Source organism: Amphibalanus amphitrite, unplaced genomic scaffold (genome assembly GCF_019059575.1).
Source record: "Amphibalanus amphitrite isolate SeventyFive unplaced genomic scaffold, NRLGWU_Aamphi_draft 000814F_arrow, whole genome shotgun sequence".
Taxonomy (NCBI): Eukaryota; Metazoa; Arthropoda; class Thecostraca; order Balanomorpha; family Balanidae; genus Amphibalanus; species Amphibalanus amphitrite.
This window is the reverse complement of record NW_024882308.1, coordinates 139,461-165,034: the sequence shown is the minus strand read 5'-3', so window position 1 is coordinate 165,034 and position 25,574 is coordinate 139,461. Positions and strand designations below refer to the sequence as shown.

Here is a 25,574-nt window from a genome sequence, read left to right as displayed (position 1 = left end):
AATTTTTATGAGAATTTCTCGGCTCTTTCGGTAGCTATTCGCCGCTCGCAAGTGGTCTGGCATTGGGCAGTATAGGCAGTGCGCCGCCGCCCGTGTTCAGTCTCCGCCCCGGCGCGGCACGGTCAAGACTGCTGACCACGCTGCCGATGTGACGGCCCGCCGCTTGGCTGCAGGACAGCCGCCTGCCGCCAGGCCATCCCGGACCGGTCGGTAGCCCGCTCTTCTGTCGCACCGCACCGCCGCGCCGCCCTCGCCGACCGACAATAGTCCGCTGCTGCAAGGACATTGTGTGCAATAGTTTCAATACAAAATGCGAAGTTTCCGGTGAACGGAAGCTGCTAAAAATGATCTTTTCGTTTAGCGCACACAGGCTGATTAAAAAAAAATATGTATATGTTACAGTTAGTACCTATGCGAAATCCGTTAGTTTGCAATGCATCTATATAGTTTCGTTGCAAACTACCTGACCGGCCAGGTAGTTTGCAACGAAACTAGTTCCGTTGCAAACTAACTGACCGTCCAGTTAGTTTGCAAACTAACTAGTTAGGATGCAAACTACCGGTACGTTGCAAACTACCTAGTTACTTTGCAACGGAACTAGGTGTTTTGCAACGGAACTAGTTGTGATACGAAATCGACGAGGCAGTGGCTATATTTGTCGGTTATATTCAACTTTTATGTAAGTTTTAACAACGGTTGTTAAAACAAAGCTGTGTTTTTCTAACGGGTAACACTAGACATACGAGTAGGACAGGAGGTCACATTTATGGATGAAACAGTGAATTAACCAGATTCGACTACATAATATGATACATAATGTGACGATTACTGGCGGATCCAGAGCACGGGCAGTTCCGGGGGGGGGGCATTTTGCGATTTTGATTTTTTTTTTGCGGCACACACTGACTCCAGTCACCACCGCACAGTGGGCCAGGCGCATCAAAAAAGCGGAATTAAGTCGAAAATCAACTTCGGTGAAATTCCTGTAATTATGGGATAGAGTATTGTAAAAATGTCCAAAGTTTCCGAATAAGCAAGTTTCCTTTCCCCAATGTCAAGGCAGATAATGCTATAACGTCGCAAAGTAGGACTTACCGACTGGAGATGGAAATGACTGCTGTGTACCATTTTCCGTTCCCCCGATTCAAAAGCTCTCAGCGTAAAATCATTAAAGTTATTCCGTACAAAATAGCTTTAAAAAAACAGCCGGTATTTCTGCGCATGTTTCTCGTACTCAAGTTCCCGGGAACTATTTCATGCTTACTAGTAGCGGTGGGGTTTACAGTGCCTGTTCGGAACCGTGGTAGTGCAACGACTCAATGAATTTATATAAGGATATAAAGAAAACGTCACCGAACAACACGAAGATATTTGCTGCCTGACTTTCCTCAAGGTGTATAGCTTGCTGCCCAATGCAAATATTTTGCGCATTTTTGCGCGGAATGGACAAATAAGGGTTTAACCCTCGCCGGCATAGGCCGTTTTGCATCTCTCGACGGCACAGGGGGATGCGACCCTCCTCGCGTTTGGCCCCTAATTGAGCTAGAGCCTCGCGGAAAAAAAACCATCGTGTAGGTCGTCACGAGACGAAGCCAACGATACCCGGTTTTAAGGTCATAGGTCAAATGGTGACCTCTGAGGTCAGGTCAATGGCCGAAAGTCGGGACCTGTTAAAACGTCGTATAGTGTGGCTGCTAAGGGGTTTTTCGGGATGCTGATCACGAATATCATGTTAGTTTTGATCACAGATGATGTCTTCATGCATTTAGGCCAGGTCAGGTCAGCTCAGGTCAGGTCAACCAGTATGGGTCCTGCCGGGTATTCGTAGTAGGTGTCAACCCGCCTCTGACAGCTTCGTAACATGTTACGAAGGCACCAAAACTACTTCGTAAATGTTCAAAAAGTTCCTAAATTCGAATTCAGCTCCAAAAACTAGCCCAGAAACATGTAAAACTCGAAAAAGTGAACCGAGGTCATCGAAGGTCAGTGACCTGACCTGACCTTCAGGTGACCTTTACACCCACCCTAAAGCATGGGACCAACATCATATCACATGTTTGAACGCTTGAAACCACGAAAAGACTGCAAACGCGCGGCCAATGCGGCATAGTGCCCGCCTGTCCCAGGCATATGTGCAGCGCAGAAATTAAATAATGACGTCATAGGTCAGTGACCTAGCGTAACCAATCAAATTTGAAAATGGATATCGGATTCGGCTTTAGCATGATATTTTACCCTGTAACGAATCATTTTTGGCACCGCAGCTGTGCTCATTGATTTAATTCCGCTTTTTTGAAGCGCCTGGCCCACTGTGCACCGCCGCCGCACAGAACAGAACTGAACTGTATTGTCCCATTGTCCCGTGGTCCGGGGTAAGCGTGCGATCAAGACTCTGTCTCACCGGCCGACTCCTACTGCGACTTGCCTAGCCAGGTGACCTAGCGGTGCCGGGTCATTCAGTAACAGCCAATGATCAAAAGGCAGGTCGCGTCACAGACTGATCGGTTGTGGAGGTAGGAGCTCGTCAGCGGCCTGGTTCTTGAATATTCCGAAATCGGCAGCAGAATCTTTACTTTCCGCTTATGTCTACGCATTTATGGTGATCACTGGCGGTTCCAAAAAGATGGTCTTAACCCACGCATGACTGGGATATTTTCCATAACGCGAGTGACTGAGGGGGGCTCTTCAGAGCCCCCCCCCCCCCCTCCTCCTATCTCCGAAACTACTGGGCTGATCGTCAAAATTCAAACGGTGTCTGATAGCCCTGGAAAAACTGTCGAGCGAAACCTATTTTCATTGACCTCGAGGTCACCGATGACGTCACAGGTTGGGTCAAAGTAAGAGTTATCGGCATTTTTGCTTGTTCACAATTTAGGCTCTGGCCGCCGACTGACAAGTCCAATCAGGCTGATTTTTGGTTTACGCACTCCTTGATATATGCCTTAGATACCCTGAGGGTACCGAGCTTTTACTTCGATTTTTTTTTCAGGTCAAGACCAGGTCATACTAGGTCACGAAAATTGTATATCATGTATCGGTCACGTGACGCATGTTTTATGGTCCATTTTACATGTAGATTTCGTAAATAATGTCGTATGTGTCATTTAAGGTCATTTTCAGCTAAGAATTTACCGGAGGTCAAGTTAATTTCAGGTCAGAAAAGGTCAAATTTTAAAAATGAAATTTTTACACAAAAAAGGTGCCTATCAGATGCAGTTTGAGCTCAGGAACACGATGGTGTCATTTATTAAGCTCTTGAGAGCGTTCGGGGTATATTGTTTCATGGTTCCGGCTCCGGTTCCGCATCTCTGACTGAAGGCATTGCTGAAGTGCGAAAATCTGAGGAAAATATGGGGAGAGGGCAAGAGCAGCATTAGGGGGGGGGGGGCAAACTCAGCATTATGGGGGAGGCCGAGGGCCCATCAAAAGTATATAAATTGACACCAGTGCTAATATGTGTGCATCATTAAGCGGTGTAGGGCACAAGCACAATTTTCTGAGACTGTCATATCGTCTTGTGGATGGATGCATGCAAATCTATACAAATTGTCTTTGTCCGATGACCAAGAGAGCGGGACTAATGCTGACGGTGGGTGATCAGCGCGAGCTCGCTGCTGGCGCGGCGCCGCGGCCGCTGATGGAGCCCGAGGGGTGCTGACGAGCAGCCCTCGGCGGCAGTCGGCCTGCCAGCGCCGCCGTCGGCGCCCACACGGCCACTGCCGAAAACGCCCGTCAGCATGGTGGCCATCTGCATTTGGCTGCTGGTCTTCATGACAACTGGTGAGTCAACAAACTAGCCCACTGATACATGTGTTTTGTGCTTAAATCGATTGGTTAAATGCAGCCAGCTGATGATTTGTTAAAATGGATAGCATCGACTCATTTGGAATATACAAAACAAATCATCTGCTTCTGTGCGCGACCAATATGACAGAAAGTCTATATCCTGTATTGTTTGTATTTCACAGATCAGTCGCTGGCTATCAAGTGCCATGAATGTGGCCAATATTCAAATGAGAAGGGAATTATCGAGGCCTGTAACAGGACACAGACCTCCGATGCCGACCGGAAAGACTGTCACCACACCAGCATTCTCTGCCTGGTTAGTACTGACTGGTTAGGTATGTGCTTTGAATATTTACCGTTCACACCAACTGTGAATTTAGGTGATCTCTGGTCTTTCTTGACCTTACGTTCTTCGCCCGTTAAAAGCAGTGTGTGGGTCGGCGCGGTGGGTCGGAGGTCACCCCGAGCGGGCCACAGAAGCGCAAGCCGTCTCCGGCATAGTTCATCATTTGCTACGAAAACCGAAAAAAATATGATAGCCGACACCCCAACATTTTGTTGTTGCTATTTATCTTTGAGTTTACCTTTCATTATTAAATTTTAGAATAAAAAAGATCCAAATACATTCCTGTTTTTATGCTCTTCACTCTATGAACCATAATGAGTTATATCACCGCACAGCTGGCATCGCACTTTAAGTGCCCATCCCACATTAACCCTCGCCCGCAAATGTCATTTTCCCATCCTAGAACGCACATGTGGGAAAGGTGCCACCCCCACGCCATTTCGTTTCTGCTGAAGATAGAGCTTCGCGGCAAAGACCAACAGATTCTTTGGGAAGAGACAAATCCAATGATACCCAATTTTACCTAATTACGTCAATCATTGACCTTCCAGGTCAGGTCAAACTAAGAAATGTTGCTGTTTGGGGCCACCGTTGGAATACCATGTGCTGTGCCCGTCATATACCGATGGCGCTGCCATTTGTGGTGCGAAGCCAGCTAGAACAGCTCTTCGTCACACTATCCGACTCCGATTTTACCGGCTGTGGTCATTTCGGGTTAAGTTAAGTCAAGGTCAATGATATGTGTTTGTATGTCTGTGACCTGTGTGTCTCTGTGTGTATATTGATGTGAGCACCGGTTGGTTTGTGCGTCCCTATTACATGAGATCATGATCTGAGAAGCTTTTACAAAAATGCAGTCAAAAAACTTCACGAAAAGTAAATTCAGCTAGCCTGAAATGAAATGTTCCTAGATGACCTAGGCTGACCTTGACCTTGACCCTTACATCTGTACATCGTCGAATAACATGTTCCATGATAGGTGGGAGGTAAGACTAGCAAAAAATACCGAAATCAAGGTGTTAAAAGCTCAGAAGACCCATAGCCAACGCAAGATATTGGGTATTGGTCATTTGGGTCATGACATGACCTGAAGAACAAGATCATATCTCCGAAACCAAAAACCACAGAAGCTTGAAATTTTCGGGGAACACTGAGAAGAGATAGAGAAGCAGCTATACGAAAACTCAGGCTTCTAGCGGTAAAATGTTCAAGAGAGTTTAGCGTAGTGAGGAAAATCATATTGATGATTATGAGCATATTTTTAATTGACCGAATCCTCAATGTAATCTGAAGAAAATGACAAACCATTTGCACCGGGCAGAATTGAACCTATTTGGACTAGACACCAGTGACATCAGAACGCTGCTACAACACTGTCTCCAGAACAACTATCTTAGGTTTGGGGACTCGTACTTCAAGCAGACCCAGGGCCTGGCTATGGGATCCCGTATCGCTCCAACCCTAGCAGTTGTGTTCATGGGCTCACTCGAGAAACAGTTCTGGAATCACCCTAGGGGTTTGAAGCCGAATACCTACATGCGCTACATAGATGATGTGTTTGCGGTATGGACACACGGGGCAGAAAGCTTATCCGAGTACCTAGACTTTCTAAACTCGAAACATGAAACGATCAAGTTCACGATGGAGCGATCTGATGCAAACGGATCTCTCCCTTTCCTTGATGTACTGATTACAGTAAAGGACAACGTCACGTACACTACACAACTGTACATTAAGCCCAATGCCGCAAAACTTGTCCTTCACTTTCAATCGGCCCATCCTTTCACGACCAAAAAGGCAGTCTTAACAGGACATGTAAAAAGAGCCATTCGGATAAGTTCCGACATCCCAAGTAGGGACAAGAGCCTAGAGGTGATCACGTCCCTATTTAAGCTGAACGGTTATCTAGCTAAGCTCATCAAAAGTGTCATGCTACGGGAATGCTCTCGTGCAAACAGGGGGGTAGCTAGGGTGCAGAGGGACAAAAGGAAGCGCAGGGGAACAGTTTACGTCAAACTACCATTCATAAATGATGAAGTGGCCTCCAAGGTCCAAAAAGTGCTGAAAACATCAGGGTTTCCGATCCTTGCAGCATGGACAAATCAAAACACACTCAAAAGACAGCTAGTGCGGTCAGCTCTAAAAGACCCACCGTGTCCTTCAGGCAGACAGCACTGCCACGCATGTCAAGCTGGGCTGCGGGGAAAGTGTCACACGAAAAACGTAGTGTACGAATTGAAATGTAGTCTGTGCAACAAAACTTACGTAGGAGAAAGCGGTAGGCCAATACGACTGCGATATAACGAACACTTACGAGATGGCACCAACAAGAAACTAGGCACACCAATGGGTGAACATTTCGCGCACGAGCACCCAGACCTGACCCTAACGGACACGACTCTGATAGCACGCATCGTACGCAAATGTAAGGATGAAGCTGACAGGAGGATTGCTGAATCCATCACCATCCGCGATAGGATGCCAACTATTAACGATAACAGCACCTCCTGGCAGCTACTTCCAAAGTAGGTTAGCATTTTTCAAGAGCTCACCACGTTAAAAAGTGATTGTGTAGATCGTTTTCATAGATGCTGTATGCGCCCTAACTTTGTCCAGGGTATGAGTAGTCATAGTATGATAATACGCTCATGTATGCTCATTTACGTATATAATGTTCATTTATGTATAATATGCTCATTTAATTGTTTCGCACAGTGTAAATGTTATATGTGCCCTAACTTTGTCCAGGGTAAGAGTGTAACTTGCTGCCCATTTAATTGATCCGCAAGTATTGTTTCATCTTAAATTCGTATATGCTTAGGCACACACGCACTTTAATCTTGTGTATAGGTTTTTCCCTGTACATATTATGTTTGACTGCTGCGACTTTTAGAATTACCAACCATAAATCTTTTCCCTGAGGACATATCTACTGTTGTGCATGTGTACTGAACAAAAAGTATTTTGACATCTACAATTGTGGCGCCTGCTGGTATCGGTTGACAAAGATCTGTGATCGAATATACCCGAATTTTTGCTATTTGTCATTTTATTCAGATTACATTGAGGATTCGGTCAGGTAAAATGTTCAGTGCAGAGCAGAAAAACAATCTGGGGGGGGGGGGGATGGCAACCACTCACCTACATATGCAGGCGAGGGCAACATTACATTTGAGTTGAGATAGCCCAAATGGGGTCCCTGGCTAACAATCACCGGTTTTGGCACTCGCAACGTCGAGAAATGCCCTAAATCGAAAATATGTAATTTCAAAGTGAATTCACTTGAATTCAGAACGGCTAATGCATTTGAATACCCCGTCTAAATTTGTGACGTTAGCGGCTAGCGCAAATCTAGCGATTATAGAATCTTATTACGAGCGAGCGAGCGCAGCGAGCGAAGTGAGTCTTTTCAATATAACGGAAAAATCTCAGTATGAGCGGCCCGGCCCGGCCCGGCCCGGCCCGGCCTGTAACGCTTTTGAGAGGCTTATATCTCAGCAACCGCTGGACCGATTGGCCTGCGGTCTTTTTTGCTGGGTAGCCCCATCCCTTCTACCCCGTAATTGACTACTTTTGATACATCTCAGTGACCGTCGTGGCACGTGCCACGTGAAAAGTCAAGGGTGTTCAAGCTGTTTTGCAAAAGTAGTGATTTTGAGAGGCTCATATTTCAGCAGCCGCTTGGGCGATTGACTTGCGGTAGTTTTTGTAGGGTAGCAGCATCCCTTCTACCCAAAATAGGATACTCTCGATGCATGTGGGTCACCCTCAGTGCACGTGCAAAATACAACAATAAGAGGTGCCAAATTTGTTCCCATTTCAGTAACTCGGTAATTACTGGGGCGATTTCGCTGAAACTTGGCATACAGGTAGGCACCCACCAGGCAATGCATTCCCATGTGTTGCGGTTAGGGTGCTACTGCACGTGCGCACGTGCAGGGGGCGTTTCCAGATCTCGAGAACGGCTGGGCCGATTGCGCTCAAAATTGGTACACGGTTGGGGACCAGTTAGTAGGGTGCCGTGCAAAAGTCATTTTGGACCCCGTTTGCACGTGCGCACGTGCAGAATGCCGCTTCCAGATCTCAGGAACGGCTGGGCCGATTGCGTTCAAATTTGGCACACCGCTAGCGATCAGTTAGAAGGGTGCTTTGCGCAAGCCCGTTGGAAGCACCCTCTCGCCCTTCCGCACGTGCAGGGCTCACTATCTCGCTCGCTCGTTCTTCGCCCAAAAGGCGTTTTACTGGTACTAAAACCTTTGTAAAGCAGTAGTGGTATATGCTGTTTGGCGCGCAACATCTGCCGCACGTTTAACCCTCGCCCGTAAACGGTGTTTTGTCACCTTCGCCCATGCAGGGGGTGGTTGACCCTCGCCCATGTAGGGGGGTGCAACCCCCCCCCCCTGAGGTTTTTCTTAGATACACGCCGAACCGTTTCAGATAGCCTGCTCAAATTTTCAGTACCCTTTGGGGCATCCTTTGCGCAACTTTTGGTATTTTTTGTCAAGGTCATGTCAGGTAACGGAGTTATGACGTCATAAAGGGAACAACCTCCGGCCAGATTTACGCTAAATTGGAGATTGCTTCACATTGGTATAAATGCCGACTGACCTGACACACTGATGGATTGTTTTAGAATCACAACTGGCTGATTTGACATTGGCACAATGTCCGTTGACCTTTTGAAGGTTACTAAGGGTCAAGGTAAGGTCAGTGACCTCGGTTGACCTGTAATGACTTCTTGCACTTGTAGGGGAGACCCGGGAGGTATGGGCCCCCTGGAGGTATGGGCCATCGCAGTTTTGAAGAAGTGTTGCGTATTTTTACACATTTGACCGCGCAAACTGGTAGCAGCCATTCCGTTATACAACCCACGTGATTTCCAAAATTTTCCTCAGTCTTCTTTGGCAATGAGCGGTGATAAAGCGTTTTTACCCTCTTCGAGTAAAATACGGTACGTACAGAAAATTCGTGATAAATTTGACCCAGGCTCGTTTTATGATGTCAGACCAATGCTAACATAAAGTTTAAAGCATGCAAATTAAGACTGGATAGACAATTTAAAGCATTCTTGCAAGATTATGAGCTGAGACGCTACGCACATTCTGGCGTCCTAACCGGGAGGTTCGGGCCACCCACCCCCGTTGATCCTAAATCAATGAAATGATGCTTTCATTGAATGTACTCTTCAATAAGTTTTATTTTTGTCGCGCAAGGTCGAAAATATAACTACAAATTTCATTCGAACAGAGAAATATTATTTATCTTATTTCATGGAGCATGATTGCGTTTACCAAATTACATATGTGTCCACGTGACCCCCATGAAGTAAGCTGTTGGTCACTTATGCAGTTCCTGGGCTCTAAGAGAGATCAAGGTAGATACCAGCTACGAGTATTGTCCTCATTATCGAGAAAAGAATCTGAAACATGGCACCGGCCCATACCTCCCGGGCCATGGCCCATACCTCCCGGTGTATTTTGATGGATCGAAAAAGCGCATGATTTATTTAAAGTTATCTCGAGATAAAGCAGTTGATCCCAGATGCCTAATATCAGGCACACTTTGCAGGCGAAAGGCAATTTCACGTACACAGAGTGAAAAACCGGGTCTAACCACTTCCCACTGGAAGAAAATTGCCTTTTCACAAAACCGGCCCATACCTCCCGGGTCTCCCCTATGCCTTTCCGGGGTATTTTGATGCCCTGAATTCGAATTTGCTATCCATTTCAGGCATCGTCGGTTGTTTCTTGTAGTTCATTTTGGGTCAGGGTCAGGTCAGTGACGTCACACGCCTGACATGACCCAATGTACAAATGACCTTGCAGACTTCCGATGCTCCCAACGCATCATTTTTATAGCTATGATATCGAAACACACACCAAACGATAGAGAATTGATCAAGGATCACGATAGTGAAGGTTTCAAGTCGATATCTCTTACCGTTTTGCCGCAATCGGCGCGGAAATCTGAAATAGATAGATTTTTCCGAAAATTTGACCTTTGACCGGTCATAAGTAGGTCAAATGTTGACCTAGGACCAAAAAATATACCACCAATCGCGAGATCGCGTTGAGAGCAATCCGTTGGTCTTTTCCGCTAAGCTCTACAACGCTCCGTTTTCAAACGCCGGGGGGGGGTCGCACCAACCCCCCCCCCCTGTATGGGCGAAGGTGGCAAAACACCGTTTACGGGCGAGGGTTAAGATACTAAAATATTGCTTCCAAATGACGTCATAGGATTAGTGTTGGCTCCACAAGAATAAGCAAGGGTAGATGTCTAACATTTCAAAAACCAGTGAATATTTTTTCAAAATTTTGGCAGATATTCATTTTTGCTCTTTCTAAACCGTGGTACACCACTTTTATGCCTATTCATTAGGTTTTTTGAAGGCGGGATGGTCCATTTAAATCGGTCTTGCGCTCTATACGTTTCTTTATCGCGATTTTATTACATGACAGCAACCACAGACATAATCTACACAGAGGCCCGACTCCCTCTGGCTCCAGGGCTGACTCTCCGAACTTTCCACTGGCTATTCACAGAAGCACGTCAACGGGAATCGGATGGTGAAGATGTGCACCGACTTCTGTAAGCCGTATGGTAAGTAAGAGAGCGCTGAGTGCCCCCGATGGAATGTAATTTTTCTGGTTAACGGCAAAATTGGACTGCCAAGAAATTGAAATTCTTTAAGTGCGTAATGAGCTCCACTTAAAGGGACTATCCCACCTTTAACATGGGGTTTGAGATGAGATAGCCAAGTTTGCGGCGAGGTTCAGAAACCACTATCTATCTAGGTTGCAACGGGCAACCCCCGCGGCCTCTTGGTGCTGAAGAAATTCTTTCCCTTCATTTGAAAATGGACCTTGCGCAAGGCCCTATCTTCAACATGGAGCGACCGTTAGTGTGACGTCACCTCGTTTAGTCATTCTGATTTAAATGGGTTTGTTCGTTGAAAAATCGCTTAAAACTTGGTCTGAACTTTGTTGTGGTGCCTACAGAGTAAAAAGAATCAGTTTTATGACAGTAATGTGGCCTGGGGAAGGAGGTAATTTTGGGCTGTGACCTCACATATTTGAAAGTTTGTGTTTGGAATATGGGAAGCCTAAAATGTTTAATGAAAAATAAATGCCAGAACCGTGTTCCTGGTCATCCAATCTCTAAAGTCGGGCACAATTTAACTGGTTTTAACAACATTTTAGAAGGTGGGATAGTTCCTTTAATAAGCGTAGAATCAGGGTTACTTTTAAAGGGGGGGAAAGGGGGAATTTCCCCCCCTCGAAAATTCCGATCCCCCTTTCAAATTGTGTCAGAATGGCTAGGGGGGGAAGGGGGAATTTCCCCCTTTCAAATTTATTTTTGAGCCCATTTTCAATTACTTCGCTATTCAGATTCTATAATCATCGTTATTCAGATTCCAGTCATCAATCAACGTTGCTGGCGTAATATATTATCAATGGCAGTGGCACCGCCCGGGCGAAACTTGGAATATCCGGCAGACCTAAGCACTGGCACAGCGTGTCTTCATCATCGGAGACCCGGGTGTGAATATGCACGTGCTATTCCATATTTTCATCAGCCGCCAGGGAAAAACGCCCGGCTACCGTGCAGTCTCGTGTCTCGTCGCGCTGCGGGCGGGTTATTTATGGCGCAGTGGTTTTTTCAAAATGTCTCGGCCAAAACAAACGACCATTTTGAGCTTCATTCAAAATCCTAAAAGGCAAGCAGTAAATGAAAATATCGCCAGTGGTAGCGAGACAGAGATGTCTGACAAAGCGGAGGCAGACCAAGACCAACTTCCTGCTGCTCCCGCCCCAGCTCCCACCGAGGCCGTACATGCTCCCGCCAGTGCCACCACAACCGCGATGCCGGCCGTGCCTGTGCCAAAGCCGCCTGGACCACTGACACCTGATCAGTGGACTAGGTGGCAGAAAAAGCGGCCATGGCTTGATGTGAAGGACGGCAAACTGGTCTGTCGGACTTGCACGAAGATTGGCAGCCTAGGTAAGTTACCTGGAAATGGAGGGCACACTCTCTATCCTTGTGAATATTCGCAAATCCCGATCCGAACGCCGAACATAAATTTAATGTTTGCACCAATGCATCAGCCACGAAGTGTGTCCGAGCGTGAGCCAGGGCTTCGCAGGGAGGAGAGGGCGTGCAACGACTCATTAAGGACGCGGCTCGCACGTGGGAGAGGGGGCGCTCTCTCTCCTCTCTCTCTCTTTCAGTCATGGATTCAACTATATATAATCTCGTTGGATCCCCTGCCAAAATGCTCACCCGGATCTATGGCCCCTGTGGATCCCGATACAATTTCAATAAACCGTTTGCCAGTTTTGATTAAACTCATGACCTACTCGAATTTTATTCCCCTACTGGCGGATCCAGAGGGGGCATTTGGGGCAAACGCCCACTCCGCCGCAGCGCCCGAAATCGACGAAAATTTACAGTTTTTGAGGAATAAAACGAAAACTAAACAACTTTTATTAGGAAAAGTTTGTTTTAAACTGCGCAGCAGTGGGTAAGGAACCGAAATCCGATGAGTTTTTGGAATTTAGAGAAAGTTTTTTTTGGGGGGTATGCCCCCGCAGCGTCCAAGATTACCTTTCTGGATCTGCCAATGATTCCCCCCCTCAACTTTTCCTGTAAAAGTAACCCTGCGTAGAATGAAATATAATTAGAAAATGACACTGTTCAAAGAATCCATTCATGAATCACGGGTAGACGGCAGTGCTGGTGCGCCTTGGCGCGGCCAGATGCTGGAGTCGGTAGCCATGCTAATGCATATTGCACTGCAATTTGCCTCAGCAAAACGGCAGCTGTGGAAACATATGTAGACGTTCTGTCATTTGCACACACACCGATGACAAAGTTAACCTCATCTTACTTGATTTTATTTCAGTTCCATAAGATATGCCTTAATTGAATAGAGTACATCCTTGCATGAGTTTTAACTTAAAACGTAATGCAATAAAAACGATAAAAACCTTTAACCATGATATTGACTGTTTCATGCAAAAGGAAATGGTAAGTTTATCGGTATTAACCCTAAAACGCCTAGGGGGGGGTTGTATCAACCCCCCCCCCCTGAGGTTTTTTCGAAGTGCACGCTAAACGGCTTGTCGTAGCGGGCTGAAATTTTCAATACCCTCTGGGGCAACCTTTGCGCATCTTTTGCCGAAAAAAACTTGATCGGGTCATGTCAGGTCACGGAGTTATGACGTCATAAGAGGTACAGCCTCCGGCCGACAGTTACCAAACGTGTGCGCCGAATCCCTAGGTTTTCTGCCGGTGATACCCACATTGTTTGATGGATCATGATGCAACTTCCATGCATGTTGGGACAGGCATTGGCTATCGTGTGGTGCAAAAAAATTGACCGGGTCAGGTCAGGTCACGGAGTTATGACGTCATAAGAGGAACAGCGTCCGGTACTATTTTTGAAAAGCGCCCGAACCACTATTTTGCTAATTCTTGTCACCTCAATGGGAATATGCAGCAATATTAGCTTCTATAAGGAGCAAATGGACCTTCCAAATCCAAAAATACAATCAGATTTCAAAAATTTAAATTTTGATTTTTCGAATTTCTGCCGCCGACTGTGACCTTGCCGACTTCCGGCGCTCCCAACGCGCCATCTTTAGAGCTAGGGAAACGAAATACATACCAAACGATAGAGAATTGATCAAGGAACACGATAGTGAAGATTTCAAGTCGATATCTCCTACCGTTTTGCCGCAATCGCCGCGGAAAGTTGAAAAAGTCTATTTTTCCGAAAATTTGACCTTTGACCGGTCAAAAGTAGGTCAAATGTTGACCTAGGACCAAAAAATATACCACCAATCGCGAGATCTCGTTGAGAGCAATCCGCTGCTTTTTTCCGCTAAGCTCTACGACCTTCCGTTTCGAAACGCCAGGGGGGTCGTAACAACCCCCCCCCCCTGGTCGTTCGTGTTATGAGAAATGGCCTGGTCGTGCGAGGGTTAAGCGTGTCCAGCTTAGAAAAAGGCGAATTGATTTCAAGAAACTGATGTAGCTTCCTGTAGTTGTTTTGCATGTTTTGATATTAGCAGACCAAGGTCGAACGGCAGGGGGAGGGTCCAACGTTGATCGTGCCTCCCATTCCCTTGTAGGCTAGCGGCTGGTAAAACACCAATAGGTACGGGTGAGGATTAACCCTCGCCCGTATTGGTGTTTTTTCCAGCCGCGAACGTATACGGGAGGGGGGGGGGGTCGTGTGGACCCCCTTGCCGTTTCGCCCCTGATCGAGCTAGAGCTTCGCGAAAAAAGGAGCGTGCTGCCCGTGACGAGAGGAGTCCGATGATACCCAAGTTTAAGGTCCTAGGTCATTGGTTGACCTTCCAGGTCAGGTCAATGACCCAAAAGCCGGGAAATTCATGACCTGTTAGAACGTCGTAAGGTGTGGCTGCTTTAGGGCTTTTCGGGGTGCTGATCACGAATACCATGTTAGTTTTGATCACCGATGATGTATTCATGCATTTAGGCCAGTTCGGGTCGGATCAAGTCAGGTCAACCAGTAGGGGTGCTGCCGGATATTCGTAGTAGGTGTCAACCGCCTCTGACAGGTCCGTAACATGTTACGAAGGCACCAAAACTATTTACTTCGTAAATGTTCATATGGTTGCTAAATTCGAATTCAGCTCCAAAAACTAGCCTAGAAACATGCAAAACTCGGAAACATGAACCGAGTCATCAAAGGTCAATGACCTGACCTGATCTTCAGGTGACCTTAACACCCACCCTACTGCATGGGGGCAGCATCATATCATATCACATGTTGTTTGAACGCTTGAAACCACGAAAAGACGATAAACGCGTGGCTAATGCGAGCCGACATACACCGAATTGTGATTCCGGCCAAACATGGTCTCGAAAAGAAGGTCACAGGTCATAGGTCATTTGGGTCAGGGTCATTAATATTTAAGGTAGGTGTAAAATTGATTAACGCGAGGGCACCGAAAGTTTCGTCGCAATCGGCCGCTTTTTACGCAAGTTATTCGCAAAAACCAAAGGGCTCCCCTTGACCCCCCCCCCCCCTATACGGGCGAGGGTTAAAACGGAAAATTATCGTCAAGGCTCGGGCCCACCAATCCTTTGCAAAACGACAAACATGCTGTCATGCCCAATGCCATTTTATGAAGCAGAGTCTGCTCCGTGTAGACTACGTGCTGCTCATTTGCAGCGAACGAGGGTGAATTGCAGGTGTTTTTTTTTTTCGCGCCAGGCACAGCTTGCCAGGTCGCGGCGCGTATTCCAGCATTATCCTGCAGGTCTTTGTTAAATGACCTGACCCTTGTGCCGCCTTTGGCGCACTGCGGACATCACGGCCCTCTTGAGTTCTTTGGCAGTCCCGCGCGACTGCTATTTGAAAGTTCTGTGCTTTGTTCATCGACACATAGATGGCGGTGTCCGTGCATGGTGAAAGGTTAGCACGCAGCCTGTAGAGTAGATCACTCAATAAGGGTAATGCTTGTTTCCTTGCATTTTACTAAATATTGGGGTCTGGTGATAGTCAGGTAGTTTTTCTGCTCTGCAATCAACATTTTTTAAGCTAAAAGCCTGATGTTTTGTATAGCTGCTTCTTTTCCCTTTCTCAGTGTCCACTGAAAATGTCAACTTTCTGTGATTTTTGTTTTCGGAGAAATGACCTTGTTTTTCAGGTCATGTCCTGACCCAAATGACCAACACAATATCTTGCGTTGGCAATGGGTCTTGTGAGCTTTCGACACCTTAATTTCTTTTTTATTTTGCTAGTCTTACCTCCCACCTATCATGGAACATGTTATTCGACAATGTGCCATGTGTTAGGGTTAGGGTCAAGGTGAACCTAGGTCATCTAAAAACATTGCATTTTAGGATTGCTGAATTGACATTTCGTGAAATTTTTTGACTGCATTTTTGTAAAAGCTTCTCATATCATGATCTCATGTAATAGGGACACACAAACCAATCGGTGCACACCAGTGTTCGCCACCGGCCGCAAAATTCCAGTCCAGCCCAGCCCAGGCCCATGGGCTCACAGCCCGGCCCAGCCCGAACCCATTAATGGTAAAAGTGTCAGAGCCCAGCCCGGCCCAGCCCGTCAAAAATGAATGGATCAAAAATTGTGGACAACACACGGGTCATCCGAAGTTAGCAAAGAAACAATCTTTCGCGAGCAGCATGCCCAATGCACATTGCATACATGCTTTATCATCTCGTTTTTTAGAGTCGCACAGTAATAAGCTATAGTTACGGTTTTTGTCTCAGTCGCGAACCCTTGAGTCCACTTTACAGTTATTGGCCCAGCCCATCCACAGCCCATCGATCCTTCATATTTGTGGGCCCAGCCCAGCCCGTAGCCCAGCCCAGCCCGTAGCCCAGCCCAGCCCATGGCCTATTGCTAATCCAATGGGGTGTCCCCACGTGAGTTCGAATCTCATCCTCGTCGCCACTGTTGTAGCTTGAGGTGACGTCCGCCACATACTCTGGCTCGATCCAAACTGGTGTATTTGGCCCAGACCATCTCGGCCGGTCACCGCACAGCCGCAGGCGACCAATCCCCGTCCGTCCCGCACCGGTGACGTCAGAGGTCATCATATGACGTCACCGGTGACGTCATCTCACATCCTAACAGGCTGGCCCGGCCCGTGGCGAATACTGGTGCACGCATCAGTATACACAAAGACACACACAGATATACAAACGCATATCATTGACCTTGACCTAGCTTGACCTGAAATGACCACAGCCGGTAAAAACCTAGTCGGTATTGTGACAAAAAGCTGTTCTAGCTGGCTTGGCACCACAAACGGCAGCGTCATCGGTATATGATGGGCACCGCACGTGATATTCCAACGGTGGCCCCAAACAGCAACAGTTCTTAGTTTGACCTGGCCTGGAAGGTCAGTGATTGGCCTAATGAGGTAAAATTGGGTATCATTGGATTCGTCTCTTCCAAAAGAATCTGTTGGTGTTTGCCGCGAAGCTCTATCTCCAGCAGGAACGAAATGGCGCGGGGAGTGGCACCCCCCCCCCCCCATTTGCGTTCTAGGATGGGAAAATGGCATGTGCAGGCGAGAGTTAACTAATATTTAGCAATGTCGGTAGTGCGGAAAAAGCAAAACTACAGAAGGCATCCAAAATAACGAAATGAACCTATTACAAAACTGTCCTGTTATTCTTAAGCCGGGTCAAGCGTCAAGTAAAAATGGGATTTAAGTTTTCCAGTTCAGTACCGGTAGACGTTTAACCCGCGCACCGACGGGGGTCTACGCCAAAGTTTATAACCGACGGGTGGAGGGCGGATGACCGCCCCCCTGAGATCTCGAGAACGAAGCAAGATAGCGACAAGCGGTAAACTGCATGGGGTACGCACGGACAACGTCTACAATTTTTACTGGGATCATTTTCAGGTCAGATCAAAGATGACGTCACAGGAGTCAAAAAAGTCAAAGTGGCGGCGCTAGATATGAAGTTGTTTTTTTTTTCTCGAATAATGTTCGAATTAGTCAAGCTAGGAACAAACTAAGGGCATCATCGTGATCATCTCGTTAATCCGCATCGAATCAAATATATGTTGATCTCGAAAGGTCAAGGTCAAAGGTTGACCTCAGGTCACGTGACCTCGAGGTCATCATGCATATCATTCGATGCGCCTTGACGTGCTGAACACAATGAGACCATCCGCGCGGCTGTATCCCGTTCCTGTAAGGAGGTATTGGCAAAAAAACGTTGGTGACCTTTGATGACGTCACATGACCTTACAGCTGGCCAACAGCAAAACAGGCCTCAAGGTAGTCAAGGTTGATCGTATATGAAGTGATGTATGGTATATGGGGCCATTCCGACGCGTTTTAGTGAAAAAAGCAGGGAGTTGATCCCCCCTCCCATTGACTTATAATGGGGAGGTCGAGAAATTGACCTGACTAAGTCATCGATATCGAAATTCCCAGATACACAAATTGTAGCTACCAATGACCTAATAACATCCTGCGACTTTCAAAAGCCTTCGTCATCTACTGTAGGTCTGACACTGGCAAAGTTGCAAAAAAGTGACTGGATGTTGGGTCATCCAACGTGACCTGGTGACCTGACCTTAAAAGTTAGGAGGTTCAATCTTGCACACCATGTGTAAAACTGATAAGCGTATAGTCATGCCAAATTTCGCTCCACGGTTTTCCCGCTATTCACGAAAACCCTCAGGGGGGGGGCGGATAACCGCCCCCCGTCGGTCCGCGAGTTAGCGGAGCTGCAGAATATTTTTCGACGTTTTAGAAAATAAAGCTGTTTTTGTTCACAAAAGTCATTATGCCTTCAACACTTCAAATCCCCGATCTGTTCTCTAAATTTTGAAAATGCTGAAGGTCATATGAAACAGGTATCAGTCGCGAATGCCTTTAATAAACTATAACGGCTATACCAAATTGACCCCTATTTTTGTTTGCCTTAATAGTATATTCATTGCTAATCGGAGGAACGTGGCGTGCCCTGCCTTTACAGATCTGTAAAGACACGTCGCATTCTATCTATATTGTGCGACGCTTTCTTGACACGCTCGGAAATGATTACTACCGACTTTATATGGGTTCTGAGACAATGGTACTAGGACATCATTGAGTTTTGCTCGTTCTCGACTGTCCATCCGTGGCTCCGGTGACTCAGAGGGGCGCTTCCGGCCTTCTTTGGCAGAGGTACACGGCGGGACCACCTACTGCTGCGCCATGCCGGACTACTGTAACGCGGCGCCCGCGGCCGGCGGCCCCCCGCTGCTGCTGCTGCTGCTGCTGCTGCCGCTCGGCCGCCACCTGGCCTCTCTCACGGCGCCGATAGCGAGACGAACGAAAACTCAGCAGTGACCTCAGCAGCGAGTGACCTCAGCAGTGACCTCAGCAGCGAGTGACCTCAGCAGTGACCTCAGCAGCGAGTGACCTCAGCAGTGACCACAGCAGCGAGTGACCTCAACAGTGACCTCAGCGGCGAGTGCTGTCGACATGCGCGGTGCGAGTAAAAATTAGTTCTAAAGTCTGATATAAGTGTATATGAATATATCATTGTAAACATGTTCCGTTAAAAGCCTTTAAACCGGCAGGCGGTGGGCCTCCCGGCCACCTTCCGCGCCCCCGCGCCCCACTGTCCCCTCCCCCGGTTCCCGCGCCTATGCATGAGTCTATGAAATTATGCTGGTAGATTTCCGTTTTCGATTCCTCCAGCTGGGGGGGGGGGGGCTCAAATACATTACGAGCCCCCCCCCCCAGCCGAAAAGTTGGAGGGGCTCAGCCCCCTAGCCCCCGGTCCCCGCGCCACTGTGCAACGTGGACACATGCCTACTTATCATAAATTGCAAACTAAATACAAAAGTCACGCAATGCTGGGCCGGGAACGATTCATCTAAAATAAGACATATATGAAAATAACAAGTGCCAGGCAACCTACCGTCAACAAAAACAGCAAAAAATATAGATCTAATTTTCACCACTACACTAGCTGTGCATTAGCCGGGCCGGGCACAGCAGCGCCATCTCCTTAGGGTCTCCGGAAGCGCGACCCTCGACCTGCGCCGCCAGGCGAGAACACCGTCCGGTGGTCCGGTCGCACAGTAAACGGCGCCTACACTCCCCCCCCCCTGGCTGCCCGGTGTCCTGCACTAAGCAGCCACTATAGGGCGCCGTTCGACTAGCGCATTGCTGAGAACACTCATCAGACCAAAAAACTCCCCCCAATACGCTACCAACAACCATGGAGAGCACAGCAACGGGAGTGGAGAGGATGACAAGGATCTGACCCGCTCGCCATCTCGCCGAGCATGACTTTACTCCTTTATCCTGACTGCTAATACAACTAAGTTCAATGAATCATACCATACAGCCCTACCTGGCTGCACCTGCCAAGATATGTCCTACTATCGTCTTATGCATCGGCCTCATACATCCTACCTACAGGTAACAGACATATGAAACAGGTTTCATATGTCTCCGTCGCACCAACAATGTTAAACTCAAACCCAAAAACTAACATTAACCAGACAGAGCAACTGATGAATAGCCTATAATCCATCAGACTAACTAACCTGCCCGCAGCTAATCATCTGAGGACCCAGCCGCTCACCAATCCAGGTCCTTCTCTGAATAAACTTAAACCAGCTTTGACATCGATCGGACCAAAAAGAAAAAAAAAGAAAAAAAGTCTTATCCTACCCATTCAAAGGCATACCCCCAGCGGCCCCTCTACCCTCAGGCAGGTCGGCCATCAGCTGTCCCCGAGCCCCGAGGACACGTGTGCACCCTCCGACAGACCACACACGATCTTACCAATTTCCGGACGTCCATGCATGCCCCCATGACCCAAAATCTTATCCGTAACCCTCAGTGTGCTCACGACCTTGGTGGCCGACGGCGTGTCGGCCCTGGGTCCCCAATCACTGGGCGCGTGAAGATCTGGGGAATGAGACTCGGCATGACGTAAACTGGCTCTCTCAGCCCTGTCCGTCCAGCCTTGTCTCTAAGCCCGAAACTTTACCTTTCCCAGCCCTGACCCTCTGCGTCTCGTACGACAGAGCCTTTGAAACTCACCAGACCTGGTCACGTCAGACAGCCTGTCATACCAGGCCACAGCCTTCCTCAGGCGTTTGTATGAGGAGTCGTGAGTCCTCAGAGTCCCAGATGGGCTCTCCTGAGCCACAGTCATCTGGTCCCGGTAGACCTGAGACGCCTGGGCCTCAGTCTCAGGCACAGACTCGCTGACCATCGGCTCGCTTACACCCGTTCCTTCCGTTCGCTGACCGAAAACATACCAGCCCAGACTTGTTCTGACCCCATGGGGTCCTCTGCCTGCCTCTGGGGACCGAACCTCCCGAGCCACCAAGAGATCGGCCGCATCTGAGCCAATCATCAGCTCCACTGGAGCGTCAAGCTCATGAATCGAAATGCCAGCGAGATGTGGCCATCTTTTCAGGTCCTCCGAGCGACACTTATCCTGCGTTGAGACAGGGATACGGTCCAAAACGAAAAGTGTTGGCAGCTCGAATGTGTTGTCAGAAGTGGCGGGCCTAGCCCTAGCCCCGTGCACCACGGCAGACTGGATCCTCTGACCCTCGCTCGCCACCGTGTCGATAGTGATGCTGGCCTCCTTCCTCTCAGAATTCATCTGACTCATCAGACGGGAGGTGACAAAACAACCAGAGCTGCCCTGATCTAGAAAGGCGTTGGTCCACAGCTCCTTTCCAGTCCTATCCACGAGCCGCACAGGCACCACCGGCATCATGCAGTCGGTTCTCGTATCCCTCAGACCTACCCCGGCACTGACCAACTTCGGAGTGGTATCCTCGACCTCCGGCGGCTCCGGCACAGAGGGGTCGCGCTCAACCGATTTCACATGCAACAAGGTCGCATGTCGCCCGTCACAAATGTCACAGGACAGGACAGACGTGACATGCAGACCCTGGCCAAATGCCCAGGCCGCAAACAGCCGAACCAGAGTCGTCTCTGAAACATGAAGGCCTTCCGCTCTTCCGGCTCCAGCGGCTTCTAGCGCAGCTGGTCGCACCTGTCGGTGCTGTGCGCATTCCCGGATTCTTCAGAATCCTCAGCTCTCTCTCTCTCTCTCTCTCTCTCTCTCTCTCTCTCTCTCTCTCTCTCTCTCTCTCTCTCTCTCTCGCTCTCTCTCTCTCTCTCTCTCTCTCTCTCTCTCTCTCTCTCTCTCTCTCTCTCTCTCTCTCTCTCTCTCTCTCTCCAAGAAACCAACCAAGTGTCAGAAACCAACAAAACCAATTGTGGAACATTGTCCACAACCCGGAGGATATAGCAAATATTCTTAACAATCAATACAAAGGGATATTTTGTGAGGAAGATGATACAGATACAACATCATTGAGCGATTGCACTCGCACGTCGGAGGTTATGCCGCCGGTTCTTATCAGTTATCATGGCATCGTAGGCCTCTTACAAAATATTAAGGTCCACAAAGCTTGTGGCCCTGATGGCATTAGCGGGGCTATTCTAAAACATTGCGCAAAAGTGGTCGCAATGTACCTCAAAATGATTTTCGAACAGTCTCTTGATACGAAAGACATTCCTCACGATTGGCGTCAAGCCACAGTGCACCCAGCTTTCAAAGGGGGCAGTACCAAACAACCTGTAAATTATCGTCCAATTTCGCTCACATGTATATGTTGTAAAATGATGGAGCGTATTTTAGTTTCCTATATTGTGATGCACCTAGATGATTTTGACCTATTCTCTGATAGTCAGCATGGATTCAGAAGACATCTTTCTTGTGAGTCACAACTGTTACTGCTGTATCAGGATATTATGTCATCCATTGACAAGAAAAAAAGTGTTGATTTGAGATTCATTGACTTCAGTAAGGCGTTTGATAGGGTTCCACATAAACATCACTTAACTAAACTAAAAATGTGTAATTTAGATAACATTCTTGGCTGGATTGAAACCTTCTTATGTAATAGAACGCAGAGAGTTCTGTTTAATAATTGTTATTCTGATGTGATTAGAGTTACGTCCGGTGTCCCACAAGGGAGTGTATTGGGTCCAATATTATTTCTTTTATATATTAACGATCTTCCGGATATAATTAATTGTCAAATAAAATTATATGCGGATGATGTTGTTCTTTACACAGACATAATAACCCTCGCCGGACCTATTGGTTTTCTACATACGCGCCGGCCGAGGGCGGGGGACGGGTACGATCCCCCCTCGCCGTTTCGCCCCTGGTGGAGCTAGCGCGTCGCGGAAAAAGACGAGCGTGTGCGCCGTTACGAGACGCAGAGATTGGTACCCGATTTTAAGGTCTTAGGTCAACCGGTGACCTCTGAGGTCAGGTCAAGTGCCCCAAGGTACGGTTCAGTTTTTGGTGAATAACTTAGCAAAAAACGGCCGCGCGATTTTGGCAGCATCGTGTTCGCCTCGCTCAGGCGCGTCGAATGATATACTTTTTGTTCGGGTCAGGTCAACTTAGGGTGTTGACCTCAGGTCAAGGTCAGGTCAGCACCCCCAGGTCACGAATCTGGTTGAAAGAGGTCATGTCGCATATCATTCGATTCGGCAGGTCTTCCTGAGTCCAGTGGTGGCTTTCCCGACTCGCTAGCTCAATTTGATCGGGAGTTTTTGACGAAAAACTGATATGACCTTGATGACGTCATAAATGACGTCACGCAAGGTCAACATTGCAAAAGTGACGCATCTAACCTTGCAAGGAGTGCATCAAATCACGATTCTGTGTGCTTGAGATAGTTGGAGATCGCTCCCGGCGCCAGAATAGCAGTTTTCATTTTTCCCCATTGACTTATAATGGTGAGGTCACGAAAATGACCTGACCTCATATGACCTTTAGGAAAAATCCGAGATATACAAGTTGTGAGACTCATAATGGATACTAGATCCTGCAAGTTTCATTTCCCTGTGACATCTCCTCTGGCAGTGAGGGCGTTGCGAAGTTGCGACATCTGAAGACCGTGCAGAGGTTCACTTATGACGTCATAGGTCAGTGACCTGACCTGACCCGAAAAAGGCGGTTGGTGTCAAAAGATCCGGCTTGAATCAACGGTCAGGTATGCCACGTTTCAGCTCTCTATCGCCAGCGTGTTCGGAGCTATCGCGAAAAAACCTATGGGGGCGGCACCCGCCCCCCCCCCCCCCCTCGGCCGGCGAGGGTTAAGCAATGAAGAATGTAGTTTTTCGTTACAGGCAAATATAAATAGATTATCTCAATGGTGTTCCAAATGGAAAATGTCTATTAATGTTGGAAAGTGTGCTATCATGAGAATGACAAAGCAAAAACTTGCTGCAATGCCTAGATACTATTTGAAAGGAATAGAAGCTCAGGTTGTCAATAAGTTCAAGTATTTAGGCGTGCATATTTCGAATAAATGTACCTGGCAAAATCATGTACAACATGTCACTGCTAAAGCGAATCAGATGCTACGATTTATTAAGCGAAATTTCAAGGATTGCCCTCAAGCTGTAAAGGAAATCATGTATTTGTCCCTTGTTAGGCCACATCTAGACTATGCCAGCTCTGTTTGGGACCCATGGGGAGAGGGTATGAAGCATGAGCTGGACATGGTTCAAAGGCGCGCTGCTAGATTTATACTTAATGACTACGACCGACATAGCAGTGTTACTGACATGCTGGCCACAATAGGATGGATATCCCTAGAAAGCCGACGTAGAGAGGCGAGATTATGCTTACTGTACAAATTACACCATGGCAACATGAAAGTAGATGTTAGAAGAATTATATGTGAACCTAGCTATATATCACGGAGTGATCACCCTAAAAAGATAGAGAGACTTCCGTCGAGATTACTTCAGTACTATAACTCGTTTTTCCCAAAAACCATAAGAGAGTGGAACCAACTTTTGCCCAGCATGATGGAAGCTGAATCTGTGGAAGAGTTTCGGAAAAACGTTCAAACACATGTAAATGTGATCAGTCTGACCAGTCTGTTTGGACGCCCGCGCGTGAACTGCTCGAAATAAGCGAGGAGCTCGTTCGGATCGGTGGTTCTGTTAGCCACACACGTGTCAAACGTCCCCAGAAACAAGCGATACTCCTGGACATCACCAGAAAAAGGAGACAACTCGGCACGCGGCAACAGGGACCGCTGAATGTGCAGAGCAAGTGTTTCTGCCGCGCCACCCGTTCAGGCGCGCGCTCAGAGACGTTGATCGCAGCGGACCGCGAATCAGCGTCAGCAACTGGACTACCAATCTCTGCTAACCATTCCTCCAACACCAAAGTCTCCCTCTCTCTCAAAATCTTCAATTGAACAAGCAACACCTGAGCGCTCGCAGCAGGTGCCGGGAGCGAGGCAGCAACCGAAGACAGCTTTTGCTCACTATCATTTCCTACAGACGGGAGATCAGCCTCAGTAGCCCTTATAAGTCTATCCACTAACTCAGATTTCTTACCAGAAGAATCTAAACCACAATCCTCTAGCATCTGCTGTAGCTCAGAAGCCTTCTTACTGCTAAGTTCCTCCCGAGATGTCATACTTAACTAAATCTAAGGGGAAGGGGAATAACAAAATCACTTACCTCTTATCCTTGGACGTTTCTCAGCCGCCCTCCAAATAGCGCCGCCTCAAACCTCGGGCTCACGCTTAAAGGTAGTGTGCCACCTTTGAAAGATTTCCCATTTTATTTTTCCTAGGATAAGAAGCTTCTGTTTTTACCTAATATCGCAAAAAAAAATCAAAAATGGGCCTGGAATAGTGCCTTTTTCGCCTAAAAGTTTTTCGGTTTTTAGATATGTATAACAACTGTAGTGGGCTCACCTGCAAACAGGCGTCGGGCAACAATCGCGAATGCGGCGAACTTGTGACAATAAGCAAAGGTCATTATAGTGTTACGACCATACGACGTACGGGAATGAGTTATCAGCTGTCTAATCGTAGACATCACAATGTCGAGCCTTAAACTGT

General features: G+C 47.6%; 1 protein-coding gene across 3 annotated transcripts; it reads left to right on the top strand.

Annotated features, from left to right (window-relative positions):
* Positions 1-3,567: 3,567 nt before the first annotated feature.
* Positions 3,568-19,196, top strand: LOC122366532. 3 transcript variants are annotated; one of them, XM_043338897.1, is made up of 5 exons: positions 3,675-3,780; positions 3,969-4,102; positions 10,675-10,732; positions 13,154-13,159; positions 18,824-19,196. In XM_043338897.1, the coding sequence occupies exons 1-5, from the start codon at positions 3,738-3,740 to the stop codon at positions 18,988-18,990; spliced, it is 408 nt and encodes a 135-aa protein (XP_043194832.1). In that variant the 5' UTR covers positions 3,675-3,737; the 3' UTR covers positions 18,991-19,196. The 3 variants fall into 3 exon arrangements, 2 of the variants coding, with proteins under 2 accessions (XP_043194833.1, XP_043194832.1); XM_043338898.1 differs by lacking the exon at positions 13,154-13,159 and having other exon boundaries at positions 3,568-3,780; XR_006253904.1 differs by lacking the exons at positions 3,675-3,780; positions 3,969-4,102; positions 10,675-10,732; positions 13,154-13,159 and adding an exon at positions 11,490-12,133.
* Positions 19,197-25,574: the final 6,378 nt, after the last annotated feature.

Bases quoted from the DNA above. Each gene is read 5' to 3' on its own strand.
- LOC122366532 (XM_043338897.1), top strand. From the start codon at position 3,738: ATGGTGGCCATCTGCATTTGGCTGCTGGTCTTCATGACAACTG. The intron at 3,781-3,968 runs GTGAGTCAACAA...TGTATTTCACAG, and splicing joins GCTGGTCTTCATGACAACTG to ATCAGTCGCTGGCTATCAAG. The intron at 4,103-10,674 runs GTTAGTACTGAC...GGCTATTCACAG, and splicing joins ACACCAGCATTCTCTGCCTG to AAGCACGTCAACGGGAATCG.